This window comes from Callorhinus ursinus, unplaced genomic scaffold (assembly GCF_003265705.2).
Source record: "Callorhinus ursinus isolate GAN/ISIS: 27379988/994484 unplaced genomic scaffold, GSC_fseal_2.0 scaffold109, whole genome shotgun sequence".
Lineage (NCBI taxonomy): Eukaryota > Metazoa > Chordata > Mammalia > Carnivora > Otariidae > Callorhinus > Callorhinus ursinus.
The window spans coordinates 18,298-31,930 of record NW_027397171.1 but is presented as its reverse complement, the minus strand read 5'-3'; the positions used below and the strand labels follow the sequence as shown (position 1 = coordinate 31,930).

Below are 13,633 nucleotides of genomic sequence, written 5' to 3'. Positions count from 1 at the left end.
AGATATATATGTAGAAGTGGGATTGCTGGACCATATGATAGTTCTATTTTTTAATTTTTTGAGAAACCTCCATACTGTTTTCCATAGTGGCTGTACCAATTTACTTTCCCACCAACCATGCATAAGGGTCCCTTTTCTCCACATCCTTCAACACTTATTTCTTGTCTTTTTGATATCAGTCGTTCTGACTGGTGTGAGGTAATATTTCATTGTGGTTTTGATTTGCATTTCCGATGATTTGTATCTCTTGGCTATCTGTATGTCTTCTCTAGAAAAATGTCTATTCACCTCCTCTGCTTGTGTTTTATTTTTACTTTGTTTTTTTTAAGTAAGCTCCATACCCAGTGTGAAGCTGGAACTCATGACCCTGAGATCAAGAGTTGCATGCTCTACCAACTGAGCCAGCCAGGTGCCCTGCCTGTGTTTTAATTGGATTGTTTTTGTTGTTATTAAGTTGTATGAGTTCTTTATATATTTTGTCTTTTTATTTTTTAATTTACTTTAATTTTTTAAAAAAGATTTTATTTATTTATTTGACAGAGAGAGAGCACAAGCAGGGGGAGCAGCAGAGGGAGAAGCAGGCTCCCTGCTGAGCAGGGAGCTCAATGCGGGGCTTGATCCCAGGACCCCAGGATCATGACCTGAGCCAAAGGCAGACACCTAACTGACTGAGCCACCCAGGCACCCCTATATTTTGTCTTTTTTAAAAAAATGTTGGGGCACCTGGGTGGCTCAGCTGGTTAAGTATCTGCCTCCAGCTCAGGTCATGATCCTGGGGTCCTGGGATCAAGCCCCGCGTCAGGCTCCCTGCTTAGTGGGGAGTCTGCTTCTCCCTCCCCCCACCGCTCATTCTCTCTTTCTCTCAAATAAATAAATAAAATATTTTAAAAAATTTATTTTTAAGTAGGGTCCACACCCAGCACGGGGCCTAAACTCACAACCCTGAGATCAAGACCTGAGCTGAGATCAACAGTCAGACACTAAACTGACTTGAGCCACCCAGGCACCCCGAGTTCTTCATATATTTTGGATATTAACCTCTTATCTGATAGTTTGCAGATATTTTCTCCCATTCTATAGGTACAGAGTTGGGGGGTGAGGTGGGCAAGGAAAGAGATGAATAAAGCAACTATCAAAAAGGGATTTGGACTGAACAATGAGAGTAACATGGTTATCAAAAGTGGAAGAAGGTGAAAATAAGAAATATTGGGGATGGCAGTAGAAAGTAACAGAAAAATAAATCTTTTTAAAAGATATTTTTTATTTTGAGAGTGAGCATGGGGGATGGGGTGGGGTGGGTGAGGGTCAGAGGAAGAGGGGAGAAGCAGACTCCCCGCTGAGCGCAGAGGCCAACACAGGGCTTGATCCCAGGACCCTGAGCTGAAATCAAGATTTGGAGGCTCAACCAAGTCACCCAGGTGCCCCAAAATAATTTGTTTTGAACTGTAGTCAGAACAGATGAAAATGTACTGAAGTTAGAGGGAATGGGGGCAATGAGGAGATAATACTGAAGAGGAAAGTTCTATATTTTAGAATGATTTGTGACTTTTTAACTAAAGACAGCAGGAACTAAAGGAAAAACTAAACAAACAGGGTTAGATGAGTCTGAAAGATTAGGTAGACGACACAGATTTCATTACAAGGACACAGTAAAGAGGTACAAAATGGCTTTAAATGATCAGGGAAATTCGGAAAAGTTCATTTTAAGGCAAAAGATTAAGTTCTACTTTACAGAGCAAGTACTAAATGTACAGAAGTTAGGCCATGATATTACATATGATAAAAATATAAACAGGTTTAAATAAAGATAAATTTTATTTTATGAGAACAGTCTGAAAAGGTTTTTAAATGAAGTTAGGAATGCTGGAATACAACTTCCTCCTGAGGCTGATAGTAGGGTAGACAGCATTACGTTATTCTGTATCATGTCCTTTGTTAGTGCTAACTAAACGGGAATTTGAAACTTGAGAGGATATTCAGTCTGATTCAGCATGCTGTTTCTATGTTTCTGGTGTTCCTAATGCTTTTCAACCTAGATAGCTAGCAGAACTTTCAACCACCCTCTCTCACCTTGCTCATGAATGGCCTGGAATTCTAGATATTTCATGGGCTGGAGTAGTTGGTGGCTTCTATGCGGCTCGTCTGCTCTGAACGTACTCCCATTCCACATGTCCTGGCAACAGCCTGGAAACAATTAAGACATGGTTGGGTTTGCGAAAGACTCAGTGAGTGAACCTGAGTTATTATCTTAGAAGGACACCTTAGGGGACAATTCTCAGGGCATAGAATAGAGAAAAAATGGACACTGAGTGTATTCCGCCTTCAAGAAGTAAGAAACTAGAAAGCGTGAGAGAATGAGAAAGGCTGACACTAATACTTCCAGCCTGGCTGAGGGCAGCCTGAAGCTCTGCAACCTCGCTCCCGCGGTTGTAGGGATGCTTCTCTCCCTCACTAGATGTTAGCTCATTTAATCACACCTGCTGTCCTGTTTCATCAAGCGCTCTCTCCAAACCGCCCCGCAGGACCACTGCCTCCGCTGTTCTTTGGCCGATCTGCTAACATTGAGACCTGGAGCTCCTGGGCAGGATGATTGGGATCTGCTCCTTGGTGTGGCATCAACCATTGATCCAAAGTTCCTAGAGTTGGTTCAGATCCTCCCAGGGCCCAGGTGTCTCCTGGTAACAAAACTGCCTGACGTTATGACTAGCGGCTACCTCCTGGTTGTTGGGCGTTCTTCCTGCACAGCCCACGTTCTTAGCTCCAAGGGTAGTCCTCCTGCCCCTTTGAGATTTAACAGCCAAGGCTGCCTCCATTACGGGCTCTAACCCTTCAATAAACTTACTTCACAGGTTTCTGCTTCAAGGAGACTGTCTCTGGGGGTGAATTTTTTTGGCTACTCCTAAGGCAAAACAAATCATTAACTTACAGAAATGCAAAAGAATGCCAAAAACTGCTGAGGTTAAAGCTGACTAGTCATCTTGAAACTCTCTGAACGAGGGGCACCTGGGTGCCTCAGTCAGTTCAGTGTCTCCCTCTTGGTTTTGGCTCAGGTCATGATCTCGGGCGGTGAGGGCCCAGCGCTCAGCGTGGAGTCCGCTTGAGATTCTCATGCCCGCGCCCTCCAGGCCCCCCCAAACAAATAAAATCTTAAAAACAACAACAACGACACCTCACTGAGAGATTAATTCCAAGGGAAAACAACAATCCTGGTGAATTCAGTCATGTGTGCTGGAAAGCACAAACTAGGCCAGTCAAAATTTATAACACGGAAAGATTCGAAGCTTGACTACAAATGGAAGGGAATGAAAATACCAAACTTGCTGGTGTTTTGCAGCACAAGCAAATCTACAGGTAAAACTTCTGATCCTGACCAGAAAATGGGCACCCTGTGCACAGACGATCCCCCACATGAAGAGTTGCGTGTGGTCTTTCACCTTCTGAAAGGCGAACGACGTGTGAACCGTGTCCCCCACTTTAGTGGTGCACGAGTGCCGTCTGTTTTGGTGTCATGTCACGTGGTGATTCTGTCAGGGACATAATCAAGGTTAAGGATTAGGCACGAGGCCGGGAACAGCACGTGTCTGAATCCTGCTTCCAGCACTTGCTGTTCATGCATTCCGAGCAGGACACTCCCAGCTCTGTTTTCTCAACCACAGAAGGGAACACATGAACAGCGCTTGTAACAGCCACGACATAGGCTGCATTAGCACAGTACACGTGCAACAGGAAACTGCGTTCAGTACCCCCACAACACCCACACATTGGGTTACTTAGATGCTATCAGGACATTTTTAGTTCAAGGATTGAAAAGCAAATGCTAAGGCATTTTTAATAAAGCCTGTTGGTGGAAGATTTTGTACGTTGGATTGTGGTAATTCTACACTGGGGGTTGTTTGCTAGTTTTCAGATAAAGACATTATATATACAATGGGACTTTAAGTCTTATATAGTTGCTTTTATTTTCACATTAGGGAAAACGTGCCTATCAAACAGGAAAACAGTAGAGCAGGATTTGCCTTTATATCCTGAAATCACTGGTGGAGTTCCTACTTGTTGGATTCCACTCTCCATTCTTCTCTTGGATACCAACCCTCTCAACACTGTCTTTTCTGGAAAGAAGAGCAGCCAGCAGTAATGAAAGTTTCAGGACCTTTACCTTTAGTGCTAATTCCCTCAGCCCTCTTCCACAATTGTCAGTAGCCAGAGAACCCTGTTTCTGTCCAGATAGCTCCCCAGAACTGCAGTCTCTTGTCTACTCACCCCATGGAAGTGCCAAAACCCAGGCATATGTGGCAGTAAGATTGAAGTTATGTTACCGTTTGTCTCCTCCAAATCCGAGGTTGAATTCAATGTGACTACCTTCCCTTACCTCTAACCCCAACTCCTGCCTAATTTACTTCTCTCCTGTCCTGTTTGAGTCTCTCTGGATTCTGGCCTCTTGCCTTGGATGCTCCCGTGGTTTACCTCCTGGCATGACCTCTGGACACAGACTTTGGTCTACATATTGGAATGCCACTGTGTGCAGGTCCTCTCGTTTGATATGACTAATTTAGTTTTGTTGTGCCTTCATTTAAAGTAATGTTCTGAAAGCTCTGTTGTGTATTGCTCGAACTATTCCCCTTCAGGGCTTAGCCTACTTCCTCTTGAGGAGAATCACTAACTAGTGTTGATGATCAGCTTTACTGAATCTTCTCCCCTCCACACTGTAATCATGGTTACTTCCCAAGACAGTCCTTTCCCCTCTAACTCCACTGCCATAGACACGCCTATTTATTAGCCTCCTCCAAATTCTGCTCTCCTGGCCTGACTTCAGCAGTCAGCAGTAGAGAGGAAAATCCTGTCCCATAGAAAGCCTCCCCTCTCCCCCATAGTGAAGGCCATAAGCCAGAGAACGAGAGAAAAGAGACATTCGTCTTTCAGTCATTCATCTCACTCCATATTTTTTATTCAGTATTTTTCATGTTGCTATTTCTTTCGCATTTCCATAAAAATTTAAGTTCTTTACATTAACAGGTTTTCCCTCTTGTGAATTCTTTGGTGTTGACGAAGGTGTGAACTCTGACTGAAGGCTCTCCCGCACTCACTGCATTTATAGGGTTTCTCTCCAGTGTGGATTCTCAGGTGTCGAATGAGGTGTGAGCTCACTCTGAAGGTTTTCCCACATTCTCTACATTCATAGGGTTTCTCTCTGGTGTGAATTCTCTGATGCAGGATAAGATGTGAGTTCAGGCTGAATGCTCTCCCACATTCTTTGCACTCAAAGGGTCTTTCCCCAGTGTGAATTCTCTGGTGTCTAATAAGATCTGAGCTCCCCCCAAAGCCTTTCCCACATTCATTACATTCATAGGGCCTCTCTCCAGTGTGGATTCTCTGATGCCTGATTAGCTTTGAGCTGTGTCTGAAAGCTTTCCCACACTCATTACACTGGTGGGTTTTCTCCCCACTAAAAATTGCTGCATGTTTAATAAGATTTGGGCTCTTGAGAGATGTTCCATATTGGTGAATTTTTTCTCCGGCATAAATTCTTTGATGCTTAATAAATTCTGGATTCCATTTGAAACTTTGGTCATAGGTACTGTGTTTACAAGATTTCTGGTGTGTCAATTCACTTGAATTCAGGTTTAAGCTTCTCTCACAACCATCATGGCTAATGTCACCTGTCAGTGTATTTTTGTGGGTAAGGATTTTACTAAAACCTCCATCCGGAGCAGATGATGGTCTCTGAGACCCTCCTGATTCTTTTTCCCATTGCCTCTTTAATCTGCCTGCAGACTTACAGATGTCTTGAGGTTCAGCAGATCCTTCTGACATGAATCCTGAAATTCTTCTTGATAGAATCCTCTGTGATTCCATTTCTTCATAAATGTCCAACTTTGGCATGGATCCATTGTTTTCACTCTCATTATCTAAAAGAATGAAAAGACAAACTGGTAAATATCTGTTTGCTGAGTTGGAAGAAAAAAAAATTTTGAGATATACACAAGACAGTTACATATTGGTACTTCAATTGGCTACTCTAAAAATGTGGCCTTTCAAGTGAGAGGTGTGATGGACAAGGACACAAAAGAGAAAAATTGGTAAAAGCAAGTAGAATGCCTGGGGAGGGGAAAACCTTCAACCATCTATCTACCCACCCATTTCTTCATCGTCCATGGCTAATCAAGTTCTATAAGCACTTTCTGCTAAATGTACCCTGAACACATCCCCTTCTTTACATTTCTGCTATCACTATCCTTGTCACTCTTCCTTTCTAGGGGACTGTCTCAGCCTCCCACTGTTTTGACTCTGAGCTGTTCTCCCTAGTCATCCTGAATACCCTCACCACACCAACTGTCTTTAAAATCCTGTCCCTTCCTATACCCGACTCAGAAACCTTCCCTCTCTTTTCTTCCACAACACACCTGAACTCCTCTGCCTGTTTTCCAGAATCCGTTTATGATTAAGTCCTCACAATTCCTGCCTTCTGGCTCACAAATTTATACAATACTTACGACTCTATATTGTGCTTCAATCAAGCAACCCCTCTTTTTGTAGGGTTTCCTTTGTCTAGAATATGCTAAGGCAGGAAAGGTGGTTAGGCCATGCTGGTCTCAGGCTGGGGGAAATACATGATTTTGGATGGAGTGGATGGAATGTCTCCAGAACAAACTGGAAAGCAGAATTTGGGTATTTTTTAAAAAACTGACTAATTTATTTATTTATCTACCTATTTATTTACTTATATATTTTTTAAAGATCATTATTTTGTTGTTTTTTTTTTTAGATTATTTATTTATTAGAGAGACAGAGAGCAGAGGGAGAGGGAGAAGCAGACTCCCCGCTGAGCAAGGGAGCCTGACCTGGGGCTTGACCCCAGGACCCTGAGATCATGACCTGAGCTGAAGGTAGACGCTTAACCGACTGAGCCACCCAGGTGCCCCCAAAACTGGCTGTAATTATTCTTGAGTTTATTTTTGAGATCATTCACACCTAAAGTAATATTGAGTCCATGAACTTTTTAAACAGAGGAGTTTTAGAACAGTGATGAGTATTCCATGGAGGTAGTCACCTGAAGTATGCTGACTTCCTATAAAAACATGGAAGCTTTCTAAGACCAAAAATACAATAAAAAAGACAATAATGTGGATCTTGTTCTATGTATCTGTGAATTATATTACACTTCCCAGTATATCATTATGTATCTGCTTCTCTACTAAAATGTGTTGTTTCTCCTGATGCGTTTCTTCCTCTTTTTCTTTTGTTTCTTTACTTATTCCCTGACGTTTTCTCATGCATTTGTTTTTCTTTCCTTTAACTTACTCATAAAAATATCCTGCGTTTTGGAAATATTCTGGATGAAGAACAAATGGGAAAATGTAAATATTCTGGTAAAGGAACCAAATTCTCTCTCTGTTTTTGTTTTAATTGGTCAATGACACATAGGGAAAAAGTTCTGTACTTTTCATGGGGTGATAAAGGAAAAGACCACCTATGGTAACTGAGGCTACTCTGAGAAGGGACATTCACAGTCCCATTCCTTCAGTGACATGAATTGCATGCAATACTGCCTCTTACCACCGTCCAGAAGGGGTGCTGAAGAACCATGAAGGGTCTTGGGGTCCACTGGCTGCAACTGGACACTAAGTGCTGGTCCAGGAGGTACCACCTTTCTCCTGAATATCTCTTGTCCATGTGCATGGACTGGAACCTGAGAAAAATAAAGTACATTTGGGCTTGTGAGAGAATCCCTGCTGGGTATTTGAACATCTTCCAAAAACAAAGAGAACCTCCTGTAGGAATACAAAACTGCAGAAGGATTAAGTCTGACTTAAATGTAAAATGTGGCACAGCACCAAATGTGGTGGAAAGGAGACAGAAAGGCACACTGATCTAACAGCCCCTGCAGGTCTCCCCAGGCGTTCAATCTCAGGCCCTTTCCTCCCACTGTGGGACTCCATCCATGTGGAGGTCTTAGATCTCCCATCCCTTGAGTACCTGGACTACTGCTTCATCAGTGCCTCTCTCCAAATCTTCCAGTATGGTAACCACCTCCTCTCCACTCTCTGGGTCATGTTCCTGTACCCAGGCCTGCAGCTCCTCGGGCAGGATGGTCAGGAACTGCTCCAGCACCAGCAGCTCCAGGATCTGCTCCTTGCTGTGGGTCTCGGGCTGTAGCCACTGATGGCAGAGCTCCCGGAGCCGGCTCAGCGCCTCTCGGGGTCCAAGGGAATCCTGGTAGCAGAACTGCCTGAAAAGCTGCCGGCAGAGCTCCTGCCTGAGGGGATCGCTTCTCTGGAGGCAAGTGTCCTGCCTCCAGACAGAATCTTCCTCCTCTATCTTCACTATCAGAAGTCCTTCATTCTCCTGAAGTTTCTGAGCTGTAGCTTTCTTTGATTCTGTTGTCATTTTTGGATGAAATGTATTACCAGGAAACCCACTTCTGCTTTGTGAACGGTCTTATGCAGTTTCAAGGGCTAAGGGATAAAAAATAACTATTACTGTCTATGAAGATGAAAGATCACATCACAGAAATAGTCATTTTCCATTACACGGAAGTGTACTAGGCGTTTACTATATGTAAAAGCACTGAAATACTTTGTGGAATAGAACTGTCACATAATTTCTACCTCAAAGCAGCTTAAAATTAAAATTTAAAAACAAAATACCTCCTTTTAAAAGTCATTTATTTTAGAGAGAGATAGGGCGCATGTGCGTGGGTCGGGGGGAGGGACAGAGGGAGAGGGAGAGAGAGAGAATCTCCAGCAGACTCCTAGCCCATCCCAGAGCCCAAGGCTGGGCTCAGTCCCATGACCCTGAGATCATGACCTGAGCAGAAGTCAAGAGATGGACTCTTAATCAACTGAGCCACCCAGGCACCCATAAAAACAAAATATCTTAAAGTAGAAACAATAAATATAAGATTTATAAATTTAAGGCAATGCTGCATGTTAACATGCCACATGCAATTAAATTATATGTAAGTCATAAAGACAACAAGGCGCAGCATAGAAAAACAATAAAGTGCTTCACAAAACTGGAGATGCAAAGTCTAGCAGGTTGCAATGATCAGGGAAAACTTAATGAAAAAATTAACTTCTGAAGAATGGAAAGGATTTGATAGGATGTGGGAGAGAGAAAAATAGGAAATTACAAGCAAGGAAACAGCCCGAACTGGTTAATGGTAGGATCACACAAGTGGGAAAGGAAAAAGTTCAGTAGGTTTGTATAAGGAAATCACAGAGGCAAAGGCCTTACCATAGAAAGCCTCAAATGCCAAGATCCTGAATTCAGAGTTTATCTTTTAGGCACTGGGGAGCCAAGGAAAGCTTCTGAGCAGAATGACCTGACAAATACTGTTTGTGGAGATTAACATGTTGTTCATTTCTAGGATGGACTGCAATATGAAAAGAGAAACATAGAGAGGCCATACTTATACAAGTGTGAGGAAAATGCAAGCTTGGAATGGTAATTATTAATTCAAAATCTGGACCTAGGATTACTTATAAATCTCTTAAGTAATAAGGGTCACTTTTTTTTTCTTACAAGATTTTTAAAAAAAGATTTTATTTATTTATTTGACAGAGAGAGAGAGAGAGAGCACAAGCAGGGGTAACAGTAGAGAGAGAGAAGCAGGCTCGATCCCAGGACCCTGGGATCACGACCTGAGCCGAAGGCAGATGCTTAGCCATCTGAGCCACCCACGCGCCCTTAAAAGGTTTTAGTAATCTCTACACCCAAGGTGGGGCTGGAACTCACAACCCTGAGATCAAGAATCACCTGTTCCACGAACTGAGCCAGCTGGGTGCCCCAGGGTAACTTTTCTTGAGAGCCAGGGGCTAACAGTTTCAATCAGTGTTAACTAGTTCCTTCTGCAAAGGTCTCAAATAGGTTTCCTGTTACCCCAACAGTTCCTTCTCTACCTCCCTAGTTTCGTGGCTCAGTCCGTATCTTGGACATTAAGTCCTATCATCTCACCAATAAAGTTAAACATAATAAACCAGCACTATGACTTGCTTATGTCAACTGTGAGTCTTGTTATTAAATACCAGTTCCTTGAGTCTTAGCACACAGGAATGCCTGGTTTCTGCACTGAAAAACTGAATGACAGGAATTTAGATGTGAAGCCTAGAGTGCAAGAGCAGAATGCAAATATCGAGCTTGCGGGGCCTTCTACTACACATTTCACCAGTTGACTGCTGATTGTTGCACTGACATGTTACTTTATTAAGAATCTGAACACAAGCCAAGCTCGGGCTAGAAGTCGTACAGTAACGGTTTCCAAGAAAGTCTGAGTTCCCAGCTGATTAATTAATCATGTGGGAACTTTGTTAGAAAGTGATTCTTGGGATACTGTCTGGGTCAGTATGGGTATACCTGGAAAATCCGTATTCTGATGTACAACCGTAAGGAATTAAATGGTGCTTGAGTTTGTAAAAACAGTCGGGAAAAAAGGACATAAAACCCACGTGGATTAAAAACATTTAAATAACTGAAGCTGTTTCACATATAACACACTGAAGTGCTGGTAACTGCCGAGGACTGAAGGACTAACCGAGTTGTAGGGCAGCGGTATCAAGTGCCCTAACGGTTCGGAGGCGGAGAGAGAGTCCGCGCGGGGTAGCAAATGCTGGAGGCGGAGGCGCCGACACGCGGTACACAGAGGGGAAAGATCCCAACGGCATAAAGGCGGGCCGCGCAAGGGGGGCGGCCGGCCGGCCGCGGGAGAGACGAGCTCGCCGGGCACCGCGTTTGGAGCGACAACTCTACGCAGTGCCTCCATAACACCCGTGGCTACAACGCACGTCACCTCGAATTATGCTCAGCTTTGGCTGTTTTTCTTCCTCGGTGACCGTTACTCCATGAGGTGAAGGGCCATGCACCCCCGTTTTCCGAGTTTTCACACTCGCCGAGCGGGAGGAAAGCCCGAGGGCCTCGCGACGCCGCGGGCACGGACAGGAAGGAGGGATCGAGCCGGGAGGGCGGGCGCCGGGGCGCGCGGGGGAGCGGCCGGGAAGGCTTCCCGCACCGAAGCGCGCCGCAGTCCCGCCCACCGCCGGCCCTGGGACCGTCTCCGCCGCTTCCACCGCGTCCCCGGCACACGGGCAACACCGCACATCCACTGTGTCCGGCCGCCCCGCTTTCCCTACGAGAAGGCGGGGGCTCCTGCCGCGAAAGGCGGGCGTCGGGGCGGGCTCCCGTGCAGCTCCCGCAGGCAAGAGGCCGCCCAGCCGAGGTCGCCGCAGGGCTCGCCATTCCCGTCACCGACCCCGGCCCGCGGCACGACGCCCCCGCCCGGCGCCCCGCCCGCGGCGGTGACGTAACGCGCGGCGCGGGGACCATGGAAACCGCCGCCCCTCTGGAAGCAGGCGGACGCCGCGTCCTCCGCACGCGAGTCTCAGTCCCACTTTTCCTCGGGATTCCTCCGCGGTCCCGGCTGCAGGGCGCCGCGGGGCTGCTGTAGTCCCGAAGTAAAGTCGTAGGGACTAGGTGCTTGGAGGGGACAAAAGGCCGGACGCATGGGTCCCAAACCCGGACTCACCTCTCCTACAGGGTGGTTCCGATCGGACACTTCCGGTGGGGGCACGGCGCTGCAGCCTCTCTCAAAGCTTCCGTCCTCGTGGGCTCTGAGCCTGCGCAGAAGGCGGCCTGGCTCTGGACTGCGACTCCCGGAAGTCTTGGCGTCTCTCCCGCGCTCTGCCTCCCGTTTCCCAGGCGGCTTCCGCGGTTCCCGAAGTGTTCGGGGCTCTGGGGTGGGGTCCTTGCACCCCTGTCTAGCGGGAAACGCGGCCTCGCCTGGACTTCAGTCTGGGGCGTGGGACGGAAGCCCACGCACCGCGCTCAGACCTCACCCTTGCAAAGCCCTCCTGGGCTTCCGGGAGCGCAGGTTTACAAACGTGGCCGGTTATACCCCGGACTCGCGACGGGCTGTGCGTGGCCCGAAACCGGCGGGCCAGTGCGTGAGGACTAGAATGTTGACGGTAACTTGCGTTCACTGCTGCTCTCAGTACCTCCTCTCGTGTGCGGTGTTAACCAAAATTCAACTGAGTAAGCATGAAGATCTAATCCTTTTAATTAGGCCGTAGTAAGTAGAGAGGAGCGTGGAGTGGTACAAAAATCGAAGATTTTTATAGGAAAGAGCTTGGAGCAAGGAAGTTCTTAGCTAAAGGAAAAGCATTGTCTCAAGGCAAGTTGGTGTTCCCTTGGCCGGGGGGCGGGGGGTGGGGAGGCGAGGGGGGGTCTTATATTGCAGATTATCTCATCTTCTTGGGGGGCGGGGAGAACGGAATGAAGAGGGCCCATGTGACCTTATTGGTGCTGGCCAGAAAATTCTTGATTGATTTGCTTAAAATTTCACTCCTGAAGAGATTGCAACTGTAATTTTGTCTTGGTTTGCTATTCTGGAGGCAGGCAACTCCACCTTGGGCCTGTGGTTTTCTTTTCAACAGAAGTAACCCCTATAATCTGTGTTTATTCTCCGGTTGTGAATATGGCATTCATTTTCCTGAAGATGGACGGATACACTCTCTTCTGGTTAGGGCAGTAAACCTCTTACATGTTCCCTCTGCTTCTTTCTGTGTTCCCCACAGTCTGTTCTTAATAGAGCAGCCAGAAGGATGCTGTTGCAGCATGAGTTCTATCATGCTGCTGAAGGGTAGCAGAACACACCTCCTCAAAACATGCACCTTTGATATATTGATTATTTTGAGCTGTAGGCACTTGAAAAAAAGCAAATGTGGAAAGAGGCTTTCTCTGACTTTCCCTTATCTGCCTAAAGACAGATCCTCCAGAATAAACTCAATTGTTGTAAATACCCTCCCCAGAAGTTTCATCAACTAGGGAAGATTGGCTCATATCATAGGAAAGAAGTTGACACCACACCCTGACAAACTTGTCACAAATGATCATGATGTAGAAATGGGGTTTGGAGCCCACAGTCAAAAAAGAAATCTTGAGATGTCTTCAGTGGAAAAATGTGGTTTTATTAAAACATGGGGACAGGACCCGTGGGCAGAAAGAGCTGCACTGGGGTAGTGATGGGTGACTGATTATTTGCTATCATGTTGGGAGGGGGTAGGGACAGCACAGGCCTCCAAGGTATTTTGGAAGCAAGGTTTCCAGGATCCTGAGGGGGGCTAGCTATTGTTAGGAAAAGGTCATTTATTACTGTTTAGTAAGAACTCAGTCATGAGACCCTTCAGATGTATATCAGTGGGTCATATCCTTGGAGTATGATTGCTGACATAGATCTTGGGGGTAGAGATAAAGTTTCCAAAATAATTTTTATATGTTAAAGTAGACTTAACAGGATCCTGGGGCATTGGGATAATGTTAAGCTAAGATTACCACTTTAGCTAAGTGTCAACATCAAGGTGGCTGAAATCCCAGAGGAAGGTCACTTTACCTGTTTCCAGGACTTGTCACTGGGCTGTAGGCAGTAAGGAAATTTAATTCTTTCTTTAGACTTTGTTTCCCACATCAGTCATACCTCCCATCTGTTCTCTTAAGGGCCCATTCGTCTTTACTAAAAATCATTTATTCTCCCCTAAAAGGCCTACATCTCCTGTCCCCTTTCCCTGTTAAATGAAATCCTAAGTTACTCTTTTCGTTGCTCATTTTTCTCTAGGTATTTCCTATGTACTCATGAGGTATACAT

General features: G+C 45.6%; 1 protein-coding gene across 1 annotated transcript; it reads right to left on the bottom strand.

Annotated features, from left to right (window-relative positions):
* Positions 1–4,929: 4,929 nt before the first annotated feature.
* ZNF165 (zinc finger protein 165) lies at positions 4,930–12,067 on the bottom strand. Its single transcript, XM_025858528.2, has 4 exons — positions 11,519–12,067; positions 7,975–8,453; positions 7,555–7,687; positions 4,930–5,906 (listed from the first exon to the last, which is right to left on the bottom strand). Exons 2-4 carry the CDS (start codon positions 8,383–8,385, stop codon positions 5,002–5,004), a joined length of 1,449 nt encoding a protein of 482 aa, XP_025714313.1. The 5' UTR covers positions 8,386–8,453; positions 11,519–12,067; the 3' UTR covers positions 4,930–5,001.
* Between the last annotated feature and the right edge of the window lie 1,566 nt (positions 12,068–13,633).